This window comes from Myodes glareolus, chromosome 2 (assembly GCF_982192425.1).
Source record: "Myodes glareolus chromosome 2, mMyoGla1.1, whole genome shotgun sequence".
Taxonomy (NCBI): domain Eukaryota; kingdom Metazoa; phylum Chordata; class Mammalia; order Rodentia; family Cricetidae; genus Myodes; species Myodes glareolus.
In genome coordinates, this window is record NC_142027.1 from 35085333 (window position 1) to 35112061 (window position 26729).

Genomic DNA, 26729 nt, shown 5'->3' on the forward strand with positions numbered 1-26729 from the left:
TGCATTAAGCACAGAGATGTACACATACATATTCACGTACGAGATATTCCATATTTATACAGTCAAGAATTTACATAATTAAGCTCTTGTTTAGAATGGCTTGGAGACTTTTGGTATCAAATATCAATCTGGAGCTGTATACCCTTTTTTTTTTTCATGTGTGACTGGGTGCTTTTTCCTGCGCCATTTATATGACATCTAGAAAGGGTTGGCCACGTTTAAACAAGAATAGAAAAAATGAGTAGACTTTCACTCTTGTTTCCGGTCAAGAGCATTAAACAATAGCGCTGCGTGAGGAAATTTGTTCGTCACGCCTTTCCTGGCCAAACAATCTCCAGACCCCAGATTCCCAGAGACAGAGGCAGGCTGGTGGAGGCACCCGGAACTGGGCAGCAGGTGAAGCTGGGTCCCGGAGGAGGCGGTGCAGGAGGCAGAAGACCTGGGCGGGTGGGGAGTCCGGGAAGATCTTCTGGGGCAAGCCCCGCAGAGCACTCCCGGAGCATCCTCCAGGCTCCCCGCCACCCCCTCCCCGCCCCCGCACTGATGGATGGCATGGGAAGTCCCACTGACTGAAAAGTCCGCAGTCCCCAACACGTCCCCGCGATTCCTAATGCTAGCAGCCTGGAGCAAGGAGGAAAGCTCTGGGCAGGTGTCACACGTCCTTGAGGTCATCCCGGAATCCAACCCAACTCTGGACGGACTCGGAGACACCTGCCGGGCCAGCCTGGATCACGGCTGGTCGTGACCCGGACACCGGATGAAAAGAGGGCAGCCTTCGAAGTGAGGGCAGCGCCACGGCTTCAGACGCGCAGTGCGCAGGCGTGCCCGCAGCATGCGCAGGCGCCGGCTAGAAGTGACTTCTCCAAAAAGTGTCTTAGTTCCCGGTCACCTGAGCGCCCAGGACGCGTCCGCGGGAGCCTCGCCGAGTCACGCCTGTCGCAGCTCGGATCCCGAGACCCGGCCCCCGCCCCTCACCCCTGCCAGCCGCCCCCACCCCCAGGCTCCGTCCTTCCCGCTGTCCCTTCCCCAGAACCCGGCCGGACCGAACCGGGCCGAGCTGGGCCGCCCCGGCGCGGCCGCTCACCATGGCGTCCCTCTTCAAGAAGAAGACCGTGGACGGTGAGTTCAGGGCCCGACTCCTGGCTCCCGGGATCGGGGGCTTCGGCCGCGGTTCGCCGCTGTCTCCGAGGGTGGGCCCAGCTCGGCCGCCCTACAGGTGACCATAGCTGTGTCACTCCGGCTCCGCAGCCTCACCTGGGCGGCTCGTCCTCCCGATGACACTCACCGCACCCTCGTTTTCTCTTCTGCTCTCTTTCCCCCCTTCCAGAGGGATTGTGAGCCCTCTGAGGAGGCCGAGCAGCGCTGGCCCTCGGGTGTCGTTAGACTTGGAGACTTCATGAGGTCTTGTTGCTTTCTCCAGCTTGTTTGTTGCTCCTTCCGAGGAGACGCCCCACTCCCTGACTTACGAAAGGGAAGCCTGTGTGTTTGGTGGAGGACAAGGCAGGGGGCAGCGGCGGGGTCCACTTAGGAAATGAACTTGGGACCGGGCTGGCTGTACCTTTACCTCTAGCGGTTTAGATAGGAAAGACTCCAGCAGAAAAACAAGACCAAGGAAAGGGTCCGGGTTTAGCGATCATAGTGCAGATTTGTCCTTTCAGATTATCTTTTGCCAGCTAAAGTGAGGGATGTGTAATTGGCATACAAGTTCGCTTTTTAAAAAACACATTGTTTCAGGTGGCTCAGTGCCATCTTGTGAAGAGGGGCGAAGTGAATGTAGTGGAATGCCTAAGTTTAGTGGCAGTGGTGGCGTGTATAAATTATAGGTGACTGCCCCAGGTGTTAAATTCATACCAAGTTATTTAAAATCTGCTTTTCACTGCACGTCGAGCCCAGGTTGTTGTTGGCTCAAGCAAATAATCACGCCTTTGTAAGGGTCTAACCCAACCACAAAAGCAGCAGTGGTAGCTAGACTGTGTGATTGGTACAAACCCAGAGCTCAGCCCTGACTTGGGGGTAACTCCTTCATTTCTTTGTGTTCACTGTTCCAGTGCCAGATTTGGGGGGAGGGTAACAAAGACACCATCTCTACCCTACTACGTGACCTTTCATTTCAGCACAGGGAATCATTTTATCTCCATCAAACAGCATGATGCAGTTTAGCTGCTTCCCTGTGACTGAATTTGTTTTCACTATTTTGACTTTTTACTAATTGAGAAGCAACATTGTCAGCATCTGGAATAGCTACTAACTTGCTACATGACATAACACAATTACGTGGGATGGGTTTTATGTGTGGTTTTCTGAGAGTATTGTTTCACCTTTAATGCGACACTTTTGCTTTCAGTGCTTCAGGACAAGTATTGTGAGACTCAGTTATTGTACTGTACTCCCTCCTGGATTATTACTATTTATGTTTTAAAAAGGAATAACCTGTATATATACATAGTCACTATGATTATATGTAGTGATAATGAGAATTTACTGAGCACAGAAAAAGTGGGTTCCTCTCTCACCTTGATGCCACAGATTAATAATTTTTAACAGTAAAAATTTGAATATTGTAGTCTTAATTGCTTACTGTCTGTTAACTATTTTCAAGGACAAGTCTCAGTTTTGTGCTTTCTGGTCTTTGTGACGACCTGGTGACTCCCATTGAAGTTTAGAGGCGGGGGAGGAAACAGTGAGGATCGCAGGGATGGGACATGAGGTACGACTGCCCACTCATTTGCAGCTGAGGTAGCCTTAAGAGCAAGAAGTTTTGATTTTTTTCTTTCTTTCTTTTTTCTTAAAAGACTTGGTTAGGGAGAAAGTCATAAGGACATTTTTGCTAGGTGCTGTACCACTAAATTAAAATGTGTGTGACATTTCTGAACGTAAATTTGGACCTGGTGTACAAGTACTCCATCTACCAACTTGCAGACCTGGTATTAATTCAGTTCATATACTCCTGCCATAATTGTGCATCTTCATTTTCATTGTTTTGCTTTAGAGCTTTACGGACGTTTGTTTCCCCTGTTAAAGGAATTGAACGGGCTCTTGTTTGGTATAAAAGGTGACAGCCCTCCTCAGTAGTGAGACACCATGTAATGTGAAATTTAATGTATTTTTATGCTTTTCTCTCAATTCCTTGGGCACATTGTCGATCATAAGATCTTTTACTGTATGCTGACTTTGTTTCTGTTCTAACAGTAATTGAATTCTGATATATAAGGGAAATAAGTAGCTGGTTATAGATCTGTGGAATAATTGAATCTTTTTGTCTCTGGATTGGCTGGAAGAATTATATACTGTATCGTTAAAGACTACTGCACATGTAAATTAAAAAGGGAGACAACATTACAACACATTACTATTCAGAGTTATGTTTAATTCATTTTGACACAAAGATGAACAAGTCTCTGCAGTGTACACTTTGTTACAGAAATTAATGAGAGGTGTATCTCAATGCCGCTGAAGAGGAGGATTCCTTCCAATTTGAAATTACCATTGAGCCCTTGAGTTTCCCTTTCTGGGTTGTATTATATTGTATATTATATGTATACATTTTGTAGTCTGTTCATCGTCAGCGTTTTTACTTCTGTGTGGACAAATAGTAGCCTGTTTATTGAAGGGAATCATGAACCAGTTGTGCCAGCATTCCATCAGTATTTGTCATAACTGGGTAACTATTTCTGCCATTAAACAAGTGAGGTGCTGGGGAGAGGGGTGGAGCTAGGAAGAGTGAATGGGTAAACAGGGCAGTGGGTTTGACCCCAGAGCTGGAAAAAGCAGTGGCCTTCTGCTTTTTTTGCTTGAGGTAAGGTCTCAAAATGTAGCCCATCTTGCCTCTGTGACCCACTACCTCAGCTTCCCCAGTGGGCAGTGCCAGGCCTACAACACCATGCCCAGTTGAAATGGGTATCTTAAGTTATTGAAACACTGTGGTTTTTAACCTGAGATCTTCCATGAAGACAAGTTTCTGAACTTTCTATATGCCAGTGCTGTGTGATATGTACGCTATGTGTATGCTATGCTTATTCAGTTCTCGCGGGGCCTATGATAGAAGCTCTGCTAGATAGGAGCTCTGCTATCGTCACCTTTGTGTTGAGGAGAAACTGAGATCAGAGGGCCCAAGTGAGTTTCTCAGGATCAAAACTGTGCTAAGTAGCAGAAGTTGGAGCTCATCCTTAAGTCTCATCATTGCTATGTTTTTCTTAGAGATTAATCACTTGGCATACAAACAGTGACCTTATTAATATCATGAAATTGTCTATTTGTTTTTTTTTTACTTTTACCTATAAGCTGGATTGTTCTCTTTGAATTAATAATAAAAGTTTAATTTCCATATTGGAATTAACTTCTTTTTTTAAAAAAATATTTATTTATTTATTATGTATACAATATTCTGTCTGTGTGTATGCCTGCAGGCCAGAAGAGGGCACCAGACCCCATTACAGATGGTTGTAAGCCACCATGTGGTTGCTGGGAATTGAACTCAGGACCTTTGGAAGAGCAGGCAGTCCTCTTAACCTCCAAGCCATGTCTCCAGCCCATGGAATTAATTTCTTTCCTGTCCCTGTACCTTAGCATATTCTGAGACTCTCCTGGCCTTCGTGTCAGCTTCTTGGAGAAGTGATGTATCTCTCAGCTTACTTCTCAGATTGCCTGCTTCCTGCATTCTCAGCAGCTTGTGCTGTGTGTGTATCATGATGTGATACAAAATGCTTTCTTTTGGCTTTTAGCACCCTACTTAAAAGGGTGTGTCTTTGTGTGTGTGTGTGTGTGTGTGTGTGTGTGTGTGTGTGTGTGTGTTTGTAAATGCCACATGTTTGCAGGTTCCTGCAGAGACCGGAAGAGGGCGCTGATCTCCTGGGTCTGCAGTTACAGGCACTGTGCAACATGAGTGCTGGGAACTGAACTTGGGGCCTCACATTTCAGCTCCCAATGTTCTTTTAACTTCCCTTTGGGTTGGGATTTTGTGTTTGCTTGAGGTTTTTTTTGTTTGCTTGTTTTGTTTTTGTTCAAATATGAGGGATTTATCTTGGGTCTGTCTTGGGCTACCATTGTATAATCTCTTGCTACATCATCTACTTTTCACATTACTTATAATTTACATTCTATTATACCTAACATTTGTTTTTCTATTTTTGTTTAGAACCAGTATAAGCAGTAAACTGCTGACTGTCTGTATATGGTTTTCTAAAGCAACAGAAATCAGAAGGGAACTTTATTCCCTCTTAAAATTTTCTCTTTCCGGGGCCGAGTCTGCCAGGGTGATTAGTGCTTCTTCCTTCACTAGATCACTGAGTCACTAATTATCATGTCTTCCGCTTTGTTCTGAGTGTGCCTGCAGCCCTTGGTCTAATTCTAGTCCTATCTGTTTTATACTTCAGCACAGTTACCTTCCGCTTTAATTTCTTGCTGCATCTCAGCCCGTTTATGTCCTTTGTCTGCAAAGTTGATTGTGTGATTGTTTTATGGCAACTCAAATCTGACTGCTGCTCCTCAGAGTCCACTTTTTCAATGAATCTCTGCTACCCAGCAGTAAACCTTTTCAATAATGCCTGCCTTTCCTTGTTCTGATATGCTTTCATTTTTGCCACATCCCAGGCTTATCATCCTTCATCAGTGTTCTACTACTCTTCAGTATAGTGAAAATCAGTCTTTTTCATCCTGACATATTTTTACTCAGGATCCCCATGAACCAAGAATTCTCTTTTCCTTTCCCACCAGTTTTGTCCTTCAGGATGTCTTCCCTGATGCTAACAGCAAAAATACTACATCACCTCAGTTTGTACAGCTTGACATCTGCATCCCAACCATCCTTCACTGGAACTCAGCTTCTTTTGTACTACCTGAGAGGGCTTATTCTAAGTCTTTCCTGCCTTCCGTGTTGGCTTCAGTCTTCAGCCATATTTAAGTATTTCTCTAGGAGTCCATAGTTAGCTAGCACCACCCTAATGCAATAGCACTAGTGTTTGTACCCGAGGCCCTGAGCCTGTGATGTGTGCATCAGTACCATTACTCACTGTGAGCCCTGCAGTGTGCTTGAAGAGTGCTCTGCAGGGAAGGAGCTTGGCTTCTGCCATCTTGGATCACCCATACATGCTGGGTACCCGCAACTGGTGGGCTTTGACTGAGTTGGAATAAATCTGTCAAGAAGTCTGTTAATGGTTCCACATTTATGAACTATTGAGAAGGAAAAGGAACTTTATCTATTTCAGAAAACTGTCTTTCTTTCTGGGATAAAAGACAACAGTATTGTGGTATTTTCAGTACTCAGATCTTGCATAGCCTGCTAAGTCTTCCTTTAGTGATTATTATCCTGAAAATTTTAGATCTCACATTTTACACTCTATTTACCTTGCATTCTTGGCATAAAAAAGAAAAACAACTAATTGTATGTGGGACTCAAAGGTATAATATGCTTGTCACACAATTTTTCTTAACTGGTTTTAGGTCAGCGTGAAGAACCAGACTCTGATGTTTCCTACCCTTAACTGAAGTTCTCTCATTTGCAGAAGAAATAATGCTAGGAAAATGTCTTCCCTTTGTTTCCCCTCCCTACCCACTTCATGACAAGAGCAAATGAGACTAGGTTTGCTGGCGCATGTCCATCCCAGCTTTCCTTAGTGCTTAAAGAGGCTGATACTTCAAAACTTTGTTAGAATGAATTCCTCAGGCTTTGATGACTTTTGCTACCTGTGGTAGATGGAATAAAAGTTTGCCTCCTATGCTGCCTTGGTCTTTGTCTCTCCCTTTTTGTCTGCCTGTTCCTTCCATAAAAGTCTGTTTCACTTCAAGCTATTTCTTTTATTGAGTTAATTTATCTTGTAAATAATAGGGTTTCATTATGATACTTTTGTGTATGACTGTAATGTGCTTGGGTCATATCCATCCCCATTCCCCGCATTTATCATTCTTCAAACCTCAGTTGTTTATCTCCCTTGGCCAGAGTAAAGCTGTTGGCATAACCCTCTCCTGTCCTGAATCTTACAATCATTTTTGCTTTTGCTGTACTATGTATTAGAATTTAATTAAGAGGACATTGCCCTCCAAGATGTTGTTCTGTACTGTTCCTAAAGCCAGAGAATCAATTCAATTTGCTTGCATGTGAAATTCTGATTCTTCCTTACTGTTACTTTCCTGCCTGAGTCAGTCTGCTTTTAGACCCTTCTAGAAACTGACCTCTAATGTTTCCCTCCTTTTCATTCTTTGCTTTTGAATTTATACCACTTTCTGAAGGTTTCTTTCTCTCATTGACTCCAGAAGACAGTACACATCTGCATACTCAGGACCCATTTTCACTGTATTGCTTACCTAATTCTACCAATGTTTAGCTAACGCACATTCAGGGCTTCTGTCCACAGATATTACTGGGGTTTAGGCAGTAGTAGTACCACTGCCCTCCCTGATGGCTGCTCTTGCTCCTGATGCAGGCTGCTGCAGTTTACAGGAAGATCTAAAACAGTATGTTCCAGGAAAGCAGAGTGGAGGGAGTTCATGGTTTTTAAGATTTATTTTATTACTTTATGTTATGAGTGTTTTACCTGCATGTATGTATGTGTACCGTGTACATGCTTAGTACCCACAGAGGTCAGAAAAAGGGCATTAGAACCCCTAGGACTATAGTTACAGATAGTTGTGCTGCTGGGAATGAAACCCACATTCCCTATAAGAGCAACAAGTGTTCTTAAACACTGAGCCAGCTTTCCAGCTCAGCTTGTTAAAGTTTCGCACTCATCTCATGTGATAGTTAACTGAGATAATTGATAAGCAGTAAAATTGCGGAAATGAAATTTTTCCCCAACGAAATGCACTTAAAATTATAAAATTCTGTTTTTAGACTGAAGTCTGTATAGCCTTTGAGTACTTTATGGCTTGCTGTGTGATGGTGCAGCATGGGACCAGGTAAATTCCTGCTCTCTTGTCAGTAATCCTGAGCTGCCCTTAGGCCCTTTCCTTCCCAAATTCTATTACTCACAAATTAATGTGATGGTATTTATTGTTTATTATCACTTTTTGGCTTTATATACAAATGTGCAAATCTTATGCAAATGATCAGAGTAATGGAAGTGAGCTGCTTGTCAAGTTAGGACTTGACTTCAAATCTCAATAGAAAAGTATAGTGACAGACCCTTACTGTTTTATTTTTTGTTTTAATTAATTAATTCTTATTTTTTTCTTTTTGTTTTATTAAGGCAGGGTTTCTCTGTGTAGCCTTGACTGTCCTAGAACTTGCTCTGTTGACCAGACTGACCTTGAACTCAAAGAAATACTCCTGTCTCTGCCTCCCCAGCATTGGGATTAAAGGCATGTGCCACCACCTCTTGGCAACCCTTTGTTCTAAATGTATACCTTTTGGATTTATTTTCCTAAACATACAAATTCAGCAGATTTGGATCCTAAGAATGCAAAAGGACCTTTTCTGTTTGTATCTTTCAAGGCTGTGATGCTACCCCCCAGCTCTAGGTACTTGTAATTCATCAGGAAAAGATCTTAACAAGCTTGAGACAGGCATTCAATACCCAACATGGCACCAGTACAGTCTGAGCGAGAGGATTAGGTGGTGTTCAGCCCTTTCTGCCTCTGAATGGATGTGTGGTAACAGAGAGTATCCTGTATCATTTATACACTTTGGACATTTTCACATCTTGCAGGTACCACCCATTGTGAAGTGCATCACAGCAGCCTTCCAAGGTAGCTGGCAGGGTGGTTCTTAAGAAATCCAGGGGACAGCCTATTGCCTAAAGAAAGAAACAAGGTCTACACAGGAAGGAAGCACTGTGTCTTTTCCATGTCAGCAGGGACCTGCTCCTGCACCTGCTTCTGCCATTGTCATGGCGCAGGTTGAAAATAGAAATGTTCTACTGGGCTACATCTGGATGCTTGCCATTCAAAAGACAATACCCAGAAAGAGCCATTAAGGGACCAGGTTATTTCACTTGGCCCCAAGAAGGTAGAAAGAGAAGTTAGTAGTTACCAAAATTCAATCCTAGGGAACAGACGTGTGTTAAAGGAGCCTTACAGGGAAAGACAGTCAGCAGCATGCAGAATGGGCCTTGACCTCTGGTGTTTTGTTTAAATACATATACTGTTGCTTGTGGTTAAAACTTAACTGAAACACAGCGTTAGAGCATAAGGAGGGGTTACAGTCCATTTTATCTGATGGCAGTTACATGTGCTAGGTTCTCAAATTCAGAAGTGTAATAATTTCGTATTTTATAACTATATAGGTAGTTTTTCTGTAGAGATGAGAATTCAGGAATGATTAGGGGTGCAGTCTCTGCAAGAAGCAGATAAAGCAAAAGGCAAGGGGAGGGTGTATAACCTTATAAGCAGAGATTACTTATAAGGAGCAGCTACTGTTACAAGCCCCAAATTAAGGGATGGCTCATTATTTCAATGATGCATATCTCCACTATACAAAGATATCAGTCATAGTTTAGATTTTAATGTTATCAGTTTCCCAATAACAATAGGCTTCATTATATCTTAAGATAATAAGTTAAATATTCTTCATAGTCATTTCTCTTTATATATCACAATATTTGAGTATCATAATATCACTACTACGTATAATATATTGAGATGGTATTGTGGCAGTGCAGACAAATAAACATCCATCTGTATGTGCTGAAACCAAAACTGTTGAGCCTGAGGAATCTCTGAAATAATAAAAGGGCTATTGAGCTTTCATAGGTAATAACCAAACAGGACCACATCCTGAGACAGGATTCTGCAACTTCCTGTTGCAAAGCTGGATAGCAGTTGGAAACTGTTCACAGGCCTAGAGCTACTGTATCTTAAACTGAAAAATCGAAGGAAGGAAAGCAGGGCCATTTCTGTGAGTCCTGTATTGGATAGTGTTGAGTTGTGCAAAGTACAGGAAAAGAACATTCTGTAATAAGTAATCGTTCCCTTTGAGGTGGGGGGACTACAAGGAAGACACACATTACCTAGAGGTGAATGATAGGAGTTCATGTTTTAACACAGGACTAAGGCGTCAAGTGTGTGAAGCCGAAGTTTGATCCGAGAACCCACATAAAAGTCATACATGTGGCAGCGCTTGTAATAACCATGCTGGAGAAGAGAAGACCAGGCATATAGATTCCTGGAGCTCACTGGCCAGCCTTCCTAACTGTGTAGCTTTTTCAGGGATCCCTAGGACAGGGAGAAACCCTGTTCAAAAGGCTCCTGAGAAAGAACCACCAAGGTTGACTTTGCATGTGTACATACACAGATATACAGTTTTAACAAATTCACAAATAATGAAGCAGTTTGCATTGTCGTTGAAGCCTAACCTATCCCATCTTTTCCTCTAAGTGTCGACATCTCAGGATTTGTTTTCTTTTTATCTGTCTCCTCTACTCTTTAAGAGCTTGTATCTTACGCTGAAATTAGGTTTACTAAGAGGTAAAACAAGTGAAAAATAAAGTTTACCTTAACAACATTAAAAACATCTCCTATAATCAGATTGATGACTACCGTAATTGTCATCATAGAACCTTCATCCAGCAACTGATGGAAGCAGATGCAAGGATTCACAGCTAAGCCCAGGGCTGAGCTCTCCAGAGGCCAGTCTAGGAGAGTGAGAATCAATAATATGAGCAAAAAATAATATGATAATAAAGTGGTCAAGACCATGAAGGTGGCACCCACAGAAAAAGCTTACTTGAGCTAATGGAAGTTCACTGACTCTGGACTGACAGTGGTGGAACCAGCATAGGACCAAACTAGTCCCTCTGAATATGGGTGACAGTTGTATGGCTGGAGAAATCTGTGGGGCTACTGGCAGTGAGACAGGATTTTTCCATACTGCTTGAACTGACTTTTTGGGACCCATTCTCTTTGGAGAGATACCTTGCTCAGCCTACGTATAGTGGGGAGGACCTTAGTCCTGCCTCAGAGTGATTTGCTACATTTTGTTGACTGCCCCCATGGGAAGCCTTGCCCTCTTTGAGGAGTGAGGAGTGGATGGGGATGCGGGGGAGGTGGAGGGAGCAGGAGGAAGAAAGGGAGTGGCAGCTAGGATTGATGTGTAAAATAAGAAAAGATTGCTTTCTAAAAAATGATTAATTAAATAAAGGGAAAAAACCCTCAATCTTTTTATATCACTCATTCTGAATTATCCAGAAGACCAAACCATTAAATGTGGGTTTCACATATGGAGTACATAAGAAATATAGTGGGGTAATTTGTTTGCTTTATAGACTGTTCCTGTTGCCTCATATGAAAAGACATTTTAGTGTCTTTTCCTACTTACCCTAATATGTTTTAAAGTGTTATGATTGTGTTTTAGTATGTAACATTAGATGCTCTGAGTTTATAGCTTAGCACTGATTAAATATTAATAGGTCTATTAACAACTGCGGGGCTGTGGAATATGCAGTAGTTAATTTTCTTTATTTTCCCCCTTTATGATATACAGTGTCAACTAATGTATGCACAGTTCCATAAAATTAAAGTAAAATTGAATTATCTTTTATTAAACTGTTGGGTTTCATTATAAAATTTTGTGTGGTTTTTTTTTTTTTTTTAATCTAAGATGTCCTTTTCTAGCCTGGACTCAAATTCTTAGACAACAACTAGGTATCTATCTCAACATTTGAGTGTGGACACTGATCATCCAGCCTTAGAATACACACACGGTCTAAGGACTCAGCCAGAGACTGCTCCACTATAGAAGGATTCATGTGTCCCAGGCCCTCCCTCTTTCTGACCACGTAGTCCACTGCTTGCCTTTCAACGCTGATAGTTTGCTGGGACAGCTCTCAGAACTCAGGGAAATGTCTCCTGGTTTCCTGTAATTAGCATGAAGAATATCACATGGGGAGAGCAGCATGAAGAGACTCTTAGGTAGAATACAGGGCACAGAGTTTTGGTGGCTGCTCTGGCTGCTCTGTCATCCTGGGAGCACAGTAGTGTGGTAGCCAGTTGGAAAGTTTTGGTTTGTTTTCTTCCCTGATGAGCTTTGATGGTCCAGCTGCTAGAATCCTTCACCCCTGAGTCCTAGGGATGGGATAGGAGTCAAGTCAAAGGTTTGGGGAGGGGGTTGGTGTCCATCCCTCACCCTTTAGCTGTCAGTAGATGAATGTCTTCTTTTCCTGTTGATATTCTTTTTGATTCTTAACTGACATAGGAACAAAAATCATACATCGTAAATGAGATATCATTTCAGTACATACATATATTAGGCAATGTTTAAGTTTGATTAAATAAATCAGTCTACTCAGATGGTAAAACCCTGCATACTTTCAGTGATTTGAAGCGTGCAGTACACTATAGTGGCACACCGGAACTTCTTGCTCACATCGAATTTAACTTAGAACTGCATCATTAAAGCATCAGATGCCTGAAAGAAGCAGTTTAGAAAGGATTTGACTCTTTGTTTGTGTGGCAGGAAAGGGATGTAGAAGGAGTGACTTGGCACTGGATAGTAGGGTGTGCAGTGGTTGGTCACATCCTTTTGGTAGCTAGGAATTACTGAGCTCACACCAGAACCAGACTGAGCTATAAAGACCCCTAAGCATTCTTCCTTTTACCCATTGCTTCCCAACCTTCCTAATGCTGCGACCTTTTAATTCAGTTCCTTGTTCTGTGGTGACCCCCTACCATTAAATTATTTCATTTCTACTTTGTAACTGTAATTTGCTACTGTTATGAATTATAATGTAAATATCTGATAGGCAGGATATCTGTGTAGTGCCCAAAGGGGTTACAGCCCACAGGTTGAGACCTGCTGCTTGGCCAGATCCATCTCTTAAAGATTCCAAAACTCCTAAAATAGTGCCACTAACTGGAGACAGCTCTTCAAACTCCTGAGCCTTTGGGGTACTTTTTCATGCAAACTCCACCTCTGTCAGCCTTCCTTCAATCCCCAGCCTTTGGAAACCACCATACAGTCTCAGCTTGAGTGGAAACATCTCTTAGATTTTGCCGCAATCAGGCAGTACTTTTCTTTCTGTACCCACCTTACATTACTTATTGATCATTAGTTCTAAAGGCCTCCAGCTCCATCCAGGTTGTCACAAATGACAGAATTTATTCATGGAAATAATATTTCATTAGGAATGCATGCTACATTTCTTTCTATATCATCAGGTAATGGATACTTAGGTTGCTTCCATTTCTTGACTATTGTGAAGCAGTGTTGCATTAAAACTGTGATGTAGATGTCTCTCTTATACTGATTTTGTTTACTTTGGCTATGTAACTAGAACTGAACTGTTAAATCATTTGGTAGCTAAAGTTTTAATATTTTTGTAATTTCTACTCTGTTTTATGTCTATACTGATTTACATTTCCACAGCAGTATGTAAGGATTCCCTTTCTTTACACCACACCCTTCACACCCGGGCCCCTCACCTTTTCCTGAGTAGCCATCCCCATTCACAGCCAGCTCTGTCTTATACTTGTATCCCCATGATAACTAGTATTGAGAATTTTTTTCATTTACTTATAGCTCATTTGTGTATATTGTTTCAAGAAATACCTATTTAGGTCTGTTGTTCAGACTTTATTTTTTTTATTTGCTTCAGAGTTACATATGTGCTGCAGATATCAAACCCCTGTCACGTATATAGCTTGAGAATATTCTAAGTCTTTGTAAGTTTCCCACTCTCTAAGTTGAAGTTAAAATCTGAATTTGCTTCACTAGAAAATATATTGTTTCATATTGATAAGATTTAACTATACAATAAAAAAGAACCAGTTAAATATATAATGTGTTTCTTTCAGAAATCCACATAGTACTGGAGTAGAGAGGTGAAAAGGGCACATGTGTGTGTGTTGGGGCTGGCATTGTGCAATTGTATAATATTTCTCTAAGATAAATTTTTAAGCACCATGTATTTGAAAAATCTTTCTATTCTTTATATAATCTATGATTATAATAGATATTTTAATATTTGATTAGTTTGTAGTATATTAAATTGAAAGAAAAAAATTAACATTATTAAAAGTTTCCTTTTTTTGTTACCTTTTCTTAGTCCAGCATTTTAAGAAGTATTGAGGAAATTCTTAGTCATCAATTCAAGTTTCTTTTATGGTTCCCCTAGACGTAATAAAGGAACAGAACCGAGAGCTGCGAGGCACACAGAGGGCGATCATCAGAGACCGCGCAGCCTTAGAGAAACAGGAGAAACAGCTGGTGAGTACAACACTGAATTTCAGGAAAATTCTAACATAAATTTGGAAAGTGTTGTTGAATAATTATCTAACTCAGAAAAGGCCATGAACAAGAGGTAAGTGATTTACTTGTAAGAAACACTGCTTCATCCTTTGCTGAATTTTCTGCTTTTGTTATTGTGTCATTTGTTGGTTTTTATCAGAATTCTGTTTCCTGTTGATAAAGAATCAAATTATTTCATTTTGTGAAAATTATGAATGTCTATAAATAAATATTTTTAAAACATATCTATCTTCTTGATAACATTAAAAATAAAAATAGTCATGGAAAATAAAAGAGTAATAAATAATATCATAACACATAGTTGTCTTACCTGGTCTTTTAGGGATGATTGTTCCATGACAGTTTATTTTTAATTAGATTGATATGGCTCATCTTAAAATTTCCTTTATGCTATATTTTTAAGTGCATGTTGCCCCAATCTTAAAGTTTTACTGAGATATAAAACATTCAATAAATTGTACATATTTAAGTATACCATTGGTACTTTGTTTTAAGTATATTATATAAGTATATATTACTCTAGAGAAAACCATAAACACAGGCATTGTTCCCGCAAATTCCTGATGCCTTATGAAATCCCTCCTTTCCATCCCCACTGTCTCCCTCCATTCAGTGAGAATAGTACAGGGGTCGCTCGATTTGTATGTCTTTCTAAATTGTATAAAGGTGAAATCACAACAAACATTTTTCTGTTTCTTTAAGTACAATTAATTTTGAGGTTACTTATTCCTTCCACATATATGATAGATATCATTCTGTTGTATGCATGTTTCCTAACTTTTCTGTTTGTTACTCAAGAGGACAAATGAGGTTTTCAGATTTTTCAGTAAGTGAAGTTTCTGTATGTATACAAATGAATTTTTGTTTGTTTTTATTTCTTCTAGTTAACTACTGAAAGTGGGTTGCATATTTAACCTTATATAAGAAAGTGCTAAACAGTTTGCAAAGCGTCTGTAATATTTCCTCTCTGCGTTGGCAGTGGATGCATTGCAGCTCTTCCACATAGCTAGAGTGCAGTCAATTTGAACCATTCTGTGGAGGTAGTAGATGGTGACCTTAAATTGAATCTCCCTAGTCATTAGTTGTGCTGGGCTTCTATTTTAATGTGTCTAATTCCCATTTACAGATATTCTTTGCCAAAATGCCTGATTTTACTCACGTGCCATCATCAGTTAGTTTTCATTTTTTAAAGTTTGTGTGCATGTGTGCGTGCATGCACACGTGTGTGTGTGTGTGTGTGTGTGTGTGTGTGCGTGCACGCACGCGCAGGTACTGCCCACCATCTACTGTGAGGTCAGAAGAGGGTGGGATTACTTTGTAGGTGGAGCTACAACAGTTGTGATTCTACACACACACACACACAGATGCTAGGAACCAACCAATCACGTAGTGGGAACCAAGTGCAAGCAAGTGCTCATAGCTTCTGAGCCATCTCTCTTGCCCTTACCACCTTTCTTGATTATTTTATCATAATAGCTGTTGTGCTTTGGTACAAGTGCCTCATTAGGAACATGCTTTGAAGATGTGCTCTGCAGGGTCTTGACTTTTTCTTTCATTTTTCTAAATGTCATTTGATAAACAAAAGTTATTGATTATGATGAAGACAATTATAATTTTCTCCTGTGGCTAATACTTATAATGTATTAAATTTTTGCCTACCAAAATTCAATAGTGATTTCTCTTATGTTTTCTCCTAGATCACTTAAAAAATAAGCATTGTGTTTTTTTTTTCTTTTCTTTTCTCTTCTTTTCTTTTCTGTGAGAGCGAGCCTGGTTTCTCTGGCGCTAGATAGAGGGGGTACTTTGTGTAGTTGGAGATCTGTAGCCCATGTATCACCTTGCCTTGCCTTATCTGTGGTGAGACAGATTTCAAGTGTGAGCTCTTCTGCACTCTGCTGTGCTGATAGGACTGTGCTCAGGCTGTGCTGCTGTTGTTACTGTTTGTACTCCTATTTCATAGGAGACTTAAGGTTAGCAAAAGCCTCATCATTTGCCTGGATGCTTCCTTCTTCTCAGAATCCTTTAGGGTATTTGACGTGTTTCATATTTACATGGGAACTTTAAAACAAACCTGTGACTTGTACAGAGATGACTAGATTGATTGTAGTTACATTAAAAGTGTAAATTATTGGAAAGAATTAACATTTAGCAATAAGTTTTACTGTCCACGAGGGTTTTTTATATATTTTTCTCTACTGGGATGCATAGAGACGTGCCAAGTTTTTTATTTGTATCTTGAATCCTACAAGCTTCCTCAGCTCATTTATTCCTGTAGCCTTTTGTACATGTTAAGAGATTCCTAGGTGAGTGGATGACAGCATCACAAGGAAGGAAAGCTTTGTGTCTTCATTTCCTGTCTTGGAACCTTTTTATAATATACTTTTATGAATTCTCTGGCAATTTCTTACAATGTGGTTTGATTGTCTTCTTCGCACATTTTTCTCTTAACTCCTCCCAAATTGCCCCTGCTTCAACCTCATGTCCCCTAGTAACCTGTTGCACACTGTTGAGGTGTTTGATGATATCTCAATCTCATACCACCCACCTCCATCCCCCAAAGAGCTGAATCTGCTCTGTCTGCATCCACACTGTCCACTGCCCACCCGCTGCCCACTGGTTATCAGGTGAGTCGCTGCAGTGCTCGGGGCCAAGTGTTCCGTACCTGACTTTAAAACAGTCCCACACTGTTAGTGACGATGCTGAGTGTTCAGGCACTGCAGAGGAAAGCTGTCATTCCTTTCCTTAATGGGAAGGCAGACGTTTATCACACACACACACACACACACACACACACACACACACACACCCCTACACACATAGTACAGTAATGGTTTGGCTCTGTCTGCATTTCCAGGCATCATTGGGATCTTAGCACATTGCTGTTTAAGGGAAAACAGCTGTATTTGAAACAGTTCTGGCAGCCTGCTTAAGAGAAAGGTTGATATCTCTCTCTTGGGCATATTGTGTACTTGACTTTTTCTCCTTTTTCTCATCAGTCCTGATCATCATGTTGTGAAGCACACTTAACATGTGTGTACACACGTAGGATTGACCTGATAGTTTCGTGTTCTAGTCCCTTTATCATTATGAGATCGTATTTTTTACTTCTGGCATTATCTCTTGTTCTAAACTTTATTTGATCTGATATTAGTATAGTCATTTCAGATTTGCAAGCTTTGGTAAATATGTAATATGTTTTCCACTTTTTAAGACACCTTTGCTCTAATGTTTAAGATTTCTTCATGAGACAGCCTATAGTTAGATTTGCTCTTATATATTCCAGAAGTTGCTTTTCTTGTTGGTATATAAGGTAGACCATTTGTTTCAGTGCAGTTATCTGTATTATCAATTTACTACCTCAGTCTTTATTTTCTTTGTCTTACTGTTTTTTTAAACTATATTTGGATTTCCATTTTATATTTTCTCCTGGGCTACAAACTCCTGTTTCATAAACTTGCTTTATATTCATGAATGAGGGTAACAGTTTTTCCTGTGTGAACATACAACATAGCCTCTCAAACATCCTTCCTCTCTATGACTTTATGTCTACTAGATACGTTCTTCAAGATAAGCACTGAAGACTACTCCTTAAATATATTCCCTTATCTTTCTTGTCCTCTTAGGAATTAGAAATTAAGAAGATGGCCAAGATTGGTAATAAGGAAGCTTGCAGGGTTCTAGCTAAGCAGCTTGTCCATCTACGGAAACAGAAGACAAGAACCTTTGCAGTCAGCTCAAAAGTCACGTCCATGTCCACACAAACGAAAGTGATGAATTCCCAGATGAAGATGGCTGGTGCGATGTCTACCACTGCAAAGGTAACTTGAAGCTTTGCTGTCTTTTTATCAAAGATATATAAATATTGATATTCAAATAACTTTCAAAGCACTTTCTGGTCATCCTGGTACAAAAATCTTAGTTACTAATAAAATGAGTTATAATACTATGTAACCCAAGTGATTCGTTCTGGCTTAGTTATTGGTGTGTTACAAAGTAAGGACATTTACATTTTCCTAAGATCACATGGAGCTTCAAAGTTTATATGGAGTTGACTTAGCATAGTGTTAGTTTGTATTTTTCCAATAAATTGTCAGAAAATTTGGCTATTTTTTATTATTATTTCTGACTACTTTTATGCAATTATTTCCTCTTAATTCACTTTTGTAAATGTTCAGAACCACACATATGAATGTTGTAAATAGAAACTTTTGCATTTTAGGATTGCAAATTTTTATGTATATTATACACACATTGTGTGTATGAGTGAGTGTAATCAATACTTTAACTGTTGGTTTCAAGAACTCTGATCATTTCAGTCACTGAAAAATATCTAAGAGCAAGTAGTTTGGATCTCCTCTGTAGTCTTACAGATGGACAGAACTAAAAGTCTGACTAATTTGGGCACTAGGTCATTTGAAGATAACATGGTAAGACTGGCAACTTTGCACCGGTGTTAAGGGGAACAAAGTACCTTGTAGTGTTCTGTAAATGATATGCTCAGAAATGATACCTAATGGGTTTTGCCACATACAGGTATCTGAATTAGAATTCTTAATTAAATATTATTTGGTCAGCAAGTGTTTGTTCAAGTACCCAAATAGTTCAGATGAAATGGCTAAGCCAAGGCTTAACCTGCATGGAGCTTGTAGTCTCTTGTAGGCAGCGTATAGGAGATGTAGTGTGTGTAGGACTCTAACACTTTGCTCACACTCAGGTGACATTTCACTGAATAGTAGTGTGACCTTATGCAAATTATTGAGCCATCTGTGCCTTTGCGTTCCATTTGTAATAAGGGGAAAAAGAGAGGAAGTACCACATGAAGGTCTTGTGTTTTAAATGTCACTTAACTTTAAGATTACTATGTGCAAACTGCTTAGAGCAGAGAGGAGCACTTATGAGGGACTAGCATTGTGAATATCCTGTGTCAGGGTGTATACTCCTTTAAGGAGAGAAAAGGTCAGTATGCTGACAGAGCTATAGTGGAGAATGAGTTTACCTTATTAAATGGATTTTTGTTGTTACCTTCCTGAGACAAATTTTAGAATTTGACTTAACACTAGGACATTCAGAAGGCTATATTTGCGGTGGCTGACTTTATCGACTACTCCATACATAGATGACTTTCACAGCTAGGTAGCTAACATGACTCTTTTTATTTCATAAAGACAATGCAAGCAGTTAACAAGAAAATGGATCCACAGAAGACACTACAAACAATGCAGAATTTCCAGAAGGAAAACATGAAAATGGAAATGACTGAAGAAATGAGTAAGTTTTATAAAAGTAAAGTGTTCTCCTCTTCTATTTAATCAAGTTCATGTCACAGCAGCCCGTGTTCACAGATAGTGAAGCCAGAAATGAAACCAGCATAATAGACATCCATGTAACGACTCAGAATTCTTTCAGTGTTTTAACTAAACATGTGGGTGGGGGCTCATATAAATATCCTCTGCCTATGAACACACAGAGACAATGGCAACATGCCCAGGGCTTACACAGTTCCAAACCAGGTGGCACCCCAGTACTGAGAAGGGAAAGTGGACATGTGCTCCACTGCCCAACCAAGAAGCTGTCTCCAGTTGACAACCACCTGCGAAGGAAAAATTAATTTTCTCCAGTGGAGTCTCTGCCTATAAAAAGGCAGGCCCTAGGCCCATCAGGGAAAGGCCAACTCAAAATGAACTCGGTGCTAATTTTGGAGGGGTCTTGTCTCATACTGCTTTGTCTAGGCATTGTTTTACCTTCTTAATCTCTTGATTATATGTAATAGTTTCCCGTTTATATTTTTATGTGCTTTGTGTTTATACATGTATGTGTGTGTGATTCTCATGTTTTTTCTTTGTTTCTTTTTCCCACTGTTTATTAGTTTGTTGTGTTCTATTCTGACTTTTTTGTTTGTTTACTTTTTAATTGGGTTGTGTGTTTTCTAAAGAGAAAGAAAGACAGTGGAGTTGTGGTGTGGGAAGTCATTCTATATATGTATTGCTTTTATTGGTTATTAAAGAAGCTGCTTTCAGCCAATGGCAGGGCGGAATATAGCCAGGCTGGAAGAAAGACACAAGCCCCAGTTGGAACCATGCCAGTAGGCCATGAGCCTTGTGGTGAAATATAAAATAATAGAAATGGATTAATTTAAGATATAAGAGCTATCTAAGAGTTGGATAGATCTGGGGTGGTGGGAATGATCTGGGAGGTATAAGGGAGACAAAATCATGATTAAGCTATATTATATGAAAAATATCTATTTTCAGTTAAAGATAATATTGTGCCATAATTCCATCAGAGAATGCTCTTAACAGCTTTTAATTTTACTGGATAGTATAAAACAGTAGTTTTTAAAGTCTCAACATGGTTGTCACACCAGAGACCTGCCCTGTGAGAAGAGAGGCAGTAGAACTCCTGCTTGTGCTTTTATGTCACAAACTATCATAAATTTTAGATTCCAAACATACCATGGAAGAAGGGTGGTGAGTAAAGGAGTGGCCTCCCCAGGCATGGTTACTGATCCTGCAGTGCTTTTCTGTCGGTGCTTTCCTGGGGAAGTGAGAGCACACGTAGCCACGACATTCTAACGTTAAGTATTCAGCTTTAGGATCAGGCTGAGAATGTGCTGCAGGTTGCAGAGTAGTGGTTGCCTAACGTGACTAAGGCCCTGGTTTACTTCTCAGCACCAAAAAATAGAAATAGTTTTAGTAGATCACCTATTGTCAATACACCTTTACTAAACCCTTCATTTTCATCAATAGGGTTAGTTTCAAATTTCCAATTTCTTTGATAATCTTTCTTTGAAACATTTTTTTATTGTGTTGGCTTTTTAAATATCCTGAGATTATTAACTGAGATTTATTTGTGAGACCCCAAACTTCTTCTCAACAAAATGACCCCAATGTTTATTTTACTAATAATGACTGAATGACCCTTCGGCCCATGCTGGTCAATACTGAAACATTTGTGTGTCAACATTTTGCACCATGCTGTCATTTTCTGGCTGCTTTCCAACTGTGTGGGGCTCTGCCAGTTTAGCTCCACTCACTTTCTTGCATCTTAGTGTAATCATCTAGTGTAGCAAACAGCACCTTTAAACTTGCTAGATTACCTACCGAGCTAATAGTCTCCTGCTCATTAGAGTATCTTCCTGATATCGACTATACTGTGAGTTTCTTCACTGATAGTGAGTTGTTTACTTTCTATTTCATGCCTTAGAAAAATTCAGGAAAGCTCATATCTATGTTTAGCCACGTGGCTTGGTACTTTTTCTCAGTAAGGCATTCTCATCTGCACCTGACTAACAACTTCCTTTCTGCCTTTCCTCTTCCCAGAATTCTCCAAGTCTGATTTGCCCACCTGTACTTCCTGCCTGGCTACTGGCCAATCAGTGTTTTATTAAACCAATATGAGTGGCATATCTTTATAGTGTACAAGAGTATTATCCCACAGCAAAGGGATTTGATGCAGACATCCCATTTATGGCTGAGTGCTCCAAGTTCTCCTACTCCACATGTTGTCTTGCTATGGGTCTCTGTATTTGTTTCCATCTGCTGCAGGAGGGAGTTTCTCTGATGATGGCTGAGCAAGGATATAGCAGAATGTCACTAGGAGTCGTGTTATTGAAACTTTTTTTTTAAAGTATAACACTAGTATTTGGTTTTGGTTTTATCCTAATTCCTTGGGCTATCTTGTCTAAGGTCCTTGGTAACCCAAGCAGTGTGAAGCATGGGCCCATCTTGTGAAGTGGGCTGTAAGTCAAATCATATAGGTTGGTTACTACCACAAGCTTTGTGTGCTGTGTTGCTCAAACTTGTCCATATTCAAGCTCTGGAAGAAGGCCTGTGGGAAGTGTTTACGTTGTTATCACATGCATGCCGTTTTCTGATTGTACTTCTGCAGTGCTCATACTCTGTCCCTCCCTCGCCTCTTCTTTAGAACTTCATTTACGCTAGTGCTTCTCAACCTTCCTAATGCTGCAACCCTTTGAAACAGGTGCTCATGTCGTGGTGACCCCAACCATAAATTATGTTCCTTCCAACTTCATAATTGGAATTTTGTTGCTGTTATGAATTATAATGTAAATATGTGATATGTGAATCCTGCAAAAGGGGCTTTTGACCCCTTGAAAGTAGTCTTTGACTTCAAAAGGGGTCATGACCCACAGGTTGAGATCTGCTAATTTAGACCTTCACAGATCTGACCTGGCTTCTCACCTGTCTCACTGCTGTTACCATTCAGGTTACATGCTGCTGAATTAATACTCCTGAAGCTTACTTCTGGGCCTACCTGACCAGATGTTTGGAGTGGGTTCTTGCTGACCACAGAGTAACAAAAACAAAACAGAAGGAAAGGAAGGAACGAAGGAACGAAGGAAGGAAGGAAAAAAAAAACAGTACATATGCAAAGTAAAGCAGTGTTTATAAAGATGTGATAGGCCAGTATGAATTTTGAGCCTCAGAAAGGCAAAGTGGCTTGCTCTAAAAGCTGATCAGTACTGAATACAAGAACTGAGATTCTAATTTGAATCTAATTTTTGTCATAATACATGTTTTTATTCCTTAGAGATAGTAGTCTATGATATTCCATGTTTATCATAAGGTTTTTAGACCTTTCTAAGTTTACTTTTTACTATTTAACAAGCCAAATTTTCAATCTCAGAACCAATAGCCAATGTTATTAATGTCAGGGCTACCAAAAGCTAATGTGCAGAAGCAAAGCAGGGATGGTGCTGAGATCACGGTTGAGTCTAACTTTCTTTCTCTGTTGAGTATACGATCTGTGATTTCATGTTTGCTTGCCATCTTATGTTGAAAGGAACATTAAGGTTGAAATATTTGTACTGTGGTCATGACCCAGATGGTCTACTACTTCATGTAATATCCCTCAGGGAGCCATAGCTCATAAGCCATGAAGCATAGGCTGTGAGCTATTACAATAGTAAGCCAGGATATACTAAGAACCTTGTAGATACTATTTCACTTACAGACACTCAGTCTACAACCAGAGCCCAATGCCAGTTTGGTTACAAGGAGATCAAATAAGTTGTTGTCTTGTTTCCCCTTTCATTTCCTCTGAATATTTTGGGCAACTCCTAAAATATTAGGTAATTTTTTGGTCAATTTTCTCCACACCCATTTCTTGGCATTTTCAAATTCCTGCCTTCAATTACCACGCAAACAGAAGACATTTCTCTTCCTGTGTCTGTCCTTGTTTCTTCTGTGTATATCTCTGTCAGATCAAATCTTAATTTCTTCCTCCAGGCCTGTCTGCTTCCAGTGGAATGTGCTCTCTTTGCTCTCTTTCTGCTGAAAGTCATTGACTGTTTATTCCATATACAATATATTTTTTTTGTTTTCCATTTAAGAATAAACCAGAAGTCTTCATTTATCATCTGTTCTTACATTGTGTATGTACTTCATGGCAGAGACATGTATGCCTAGATTCAAAATAAATATCTAATCCCAGCTTTTCTCCAAACCAAAAACTGTGCTCTATAACCTAACATGATGCCTTTGTTCAGATTCTTTTCAATACATTATTTGGGTAGGAAAGGAAAGAAAGATTATGATAGCATTAATAAACTTTCAGGGCTAAAGTGAATATTATTCTTAGAGCAAATTTCATAGAATATTTGGCCATATGTTTTATTAAAATATTCTACTGATGTCTTGAATGTTAGCATAAGAAATAATGTAGATAGTATAAGTGGGGAGAAGACAGGTGGTTTTCTCCTAGACATTAACAGACAGTTTGAGTCTTGCAAATTTTTTCTTGGTTAGGTTTAACAGTTCAGTTGATGCTATTTGGAATCATATTTAAAACTTATGAGCCTAGAGCTGTAACTATCACCGGATTTTGTTTATTCAAGATCTAGTTTCGTAAATCACTTTATCCTTTTTCTCTGGTGCTGAGCCTTGTGCATAGTGATCACAGTATTTCTGAGGTTTATTTTCCTACAGGATGGCATGTTAAAAATAGCATTGTTTCACATGACTTAGCTCAAAAGGTATTTGTCAGTATAACTGATTGAAAGCTAAAACTTGAGTTTTATCATTGGTTGGTTCCTCTAAATTTGCTTTTTAATCATTAAAATATGTATATATAGTTTGGTTATCGGTCAAAAATATAAACTTAACTTGTAGTACATTTGAAAATAGTTGCTTTGTTTCCCTTTCCTTTCCCTCCAAGTCAATGACACCCTTGATGACATCTTTGATGGCTCTGATGATGAAGAAGAAAGCCAGGACATTGTGAATCAAGTTCTTGATGAAATCGGAATTGAAATCTCTGGAAAGGTGAGAACAGCTTATTTCATAATGAGAATAGCTTTTGCCACTTTTGTCAGTGTTTTTTTTTTAATTTTTATTTATTTTTTGTCCATTAATGCTACCTGCACGTTTTCAATGTGTGTCAGAAGTGTGTCCTGTGTCCTCATTCAAATGCCTGCTAACCTTTCTGTTCTCTCCTTTCTGTCTGATACAGATGGCCAAAGCTCCGTCAGCTGCCAGAAGCTTACCATCTGCCTCCACCTCTAAGGCTACAATCTCTGATGAAGAGATTGAACGACAACTCAAAGCTTTAGGGGTCGATTAACACAAAAGCCATACTATTTTCACTTTCTTACAATTATTTGATCTAAAGTGGGTCCGTTGTAGATTCCTTTTACAAAGCATATTCATTTTGAAAAACTGAGGACCATGAGTGAACAGCTGTTTCCTGACCCATGGCTATTTTGAACCTTTGCCAAAGAATGCCACTGATGCAAAAATGGGAACAGTTTGGGTTTTCAGTAGAACCACGAAGGTCTGATGATGTGTGCAAAATGAGTTCTTTCTGCATCACATAGAGAAACAGTGTCAGTACTTAGCGCCGGGCGTATTCTAAATCTTTTTACACTGAAATCAGAGTTCTTGTTAAATGTCGTTAGGCACCAATGTAAAGAGCCTTGTAAAATATTAAAGGTGTATCGTTAATTCTGTATCTGTTGTTTGTCCTTTGTAGACAGTTCAGTTAGGACCACAGGCAGTGCAGCTGCCAAATTATTTTTAAACCATCTAAAGAAGAGTGCTATTTAAACATCTGTCTTAAAAACTGTCATGAGCTTTTACTTTTCTTCCATTTTTCCCCCTTTGGGAGAACATTCTAGTTGGTAAGTTTATTACCTTTCAAAATGTGCTTGGCACCTGCCTTAAATAGCACAAACATATTGTGCACATCTTTAAATTATTTTAACTGGCAAAAAAGAATTTCACTTTGAAATAAATTAAGTCTTAGAACAGTTACCCGAGCTGTCTTGTAAAGCTTACAAAAGCAAAGTGGGTATAATTAGCAAAATGAAGGAAGAAGATGCTGAATTAATAACATTTTATAGCAATGAAATCACACTTGTTCTTTCTTCCAAGAACTGAGACTTTCTCCATATAAATTATGACTTAGTCTGTGTTGAATTTTGATTGTATTAATATACACATTAAACCCTCTAAATTGAAGCCATTCTTCCAAATGAAGTACTACTACTATGACAATACTTGACCTAGATTTCTAAAGTAAAAGGGTTTTTGTTTTGGTTTGGTTTTGGTAAATAAATTACAACTTTGTCATAAATTACTGCCTAAAGTGCATCATTGTGTTAGCAGTAATTTATAAGTAAGTTAGCTATATTATATAGAGGCCAAGAGAGAGGAGAGGCTGCCACAGAGTTAGAAGTAGAAGAGGTAGAATTAGCTTAGTTTTGAAGAATGATGTTGTAATATATGGATTCTGACACATCCCAACACAGAAACTGTAGGAACTCCTATCAGTTTGACCTGGCTGATCCTGAGGGATGGACTTTTGGACTGTCGGATAACAAAGGCAGATACATACTGCCGCTTTAGACATGGCACACATACATGCAAGGAACAGCAGCTTCCTCTGCCACCTACTTCAGAATCTATAAGCGTCTTATGTTCAGAGAGTCGGCCTCAGGGCTGCCGGTCTTAAGTGCACAGTTTGCAGTAACCCTGGACGGGAATGGGTCCACACATTATACTATATCATCAGGTATTGCACCCATACCTGTTTTGGTTGTACATAGTAATGCTGTCTAACCTGATTTACCTTCTTGTTTACATGTGGGAGCTTTGTGTTTTAAGATTATTTTGTCTTAAAAAACAAACTCAATAAAGATTTATTGCTCTTACCCATTTTTCTTAACTCCTTTACTTTGTTTTTGACTGCTGTTAAGACTAGAAACTGTATGTATTTAATAGTTTAAACAAAATAATTCTTGATATTTTTCTGTAAGGAATTTTAGACTGCTGTGCTGCTTCAATTTTATAAAACAACAGAAAATGTCTTTTTTAAGATCTAACAATTGCTGCAGGACTAGTGTTTGCCGGTGGGGCAAGCCCAACAATTAGTAGATTTCAATGAAACGGACCTGATCATGCCTTTCCTGTAATCTCCAAGAACGAAATATTTCAGAGCTATATTTTCATATGTACAAGTATCAAATACTTGCTTCTATTTGAGTCAAATATGGATATACAGATCTTTGGACTCACAATTGATGGTGAAATTATTCTGA

At 39.6% G+C, this 26729-nt stretch overlaps 1 protein-coding gene across 1 annotated transcript; it reads left to right on the top strand.

Annotated features, from left to right (window-relative positions):
* The first annotated feature begins 958 nt into the window (after positions 1 to 958).
* Positions 959 to 26342, top strand: Chmp2b (charged multivesicular body protein 2B). Its single transcript, XM_048422590.3, has 6 exons — positions 959 to 1119; positions 14040 to 14131; positions 17797 to 17991; positions 19339 to 19441; positions 24350 to 24456; positions 24644 to 26342. Exons 1-6 carry the CDS (start codon positions 1086 to 1088, stop codon positions 24752 to 24754), a joined length of 642 nt encoding a protein of 213 aa, XP_048278547.1. The 5' UTR covers positions 959 to 1085; the 3' UTR covers positions 24755 to 26342.
* Positions 26343 to 26729: the final 387 nt, after the last annotated feature.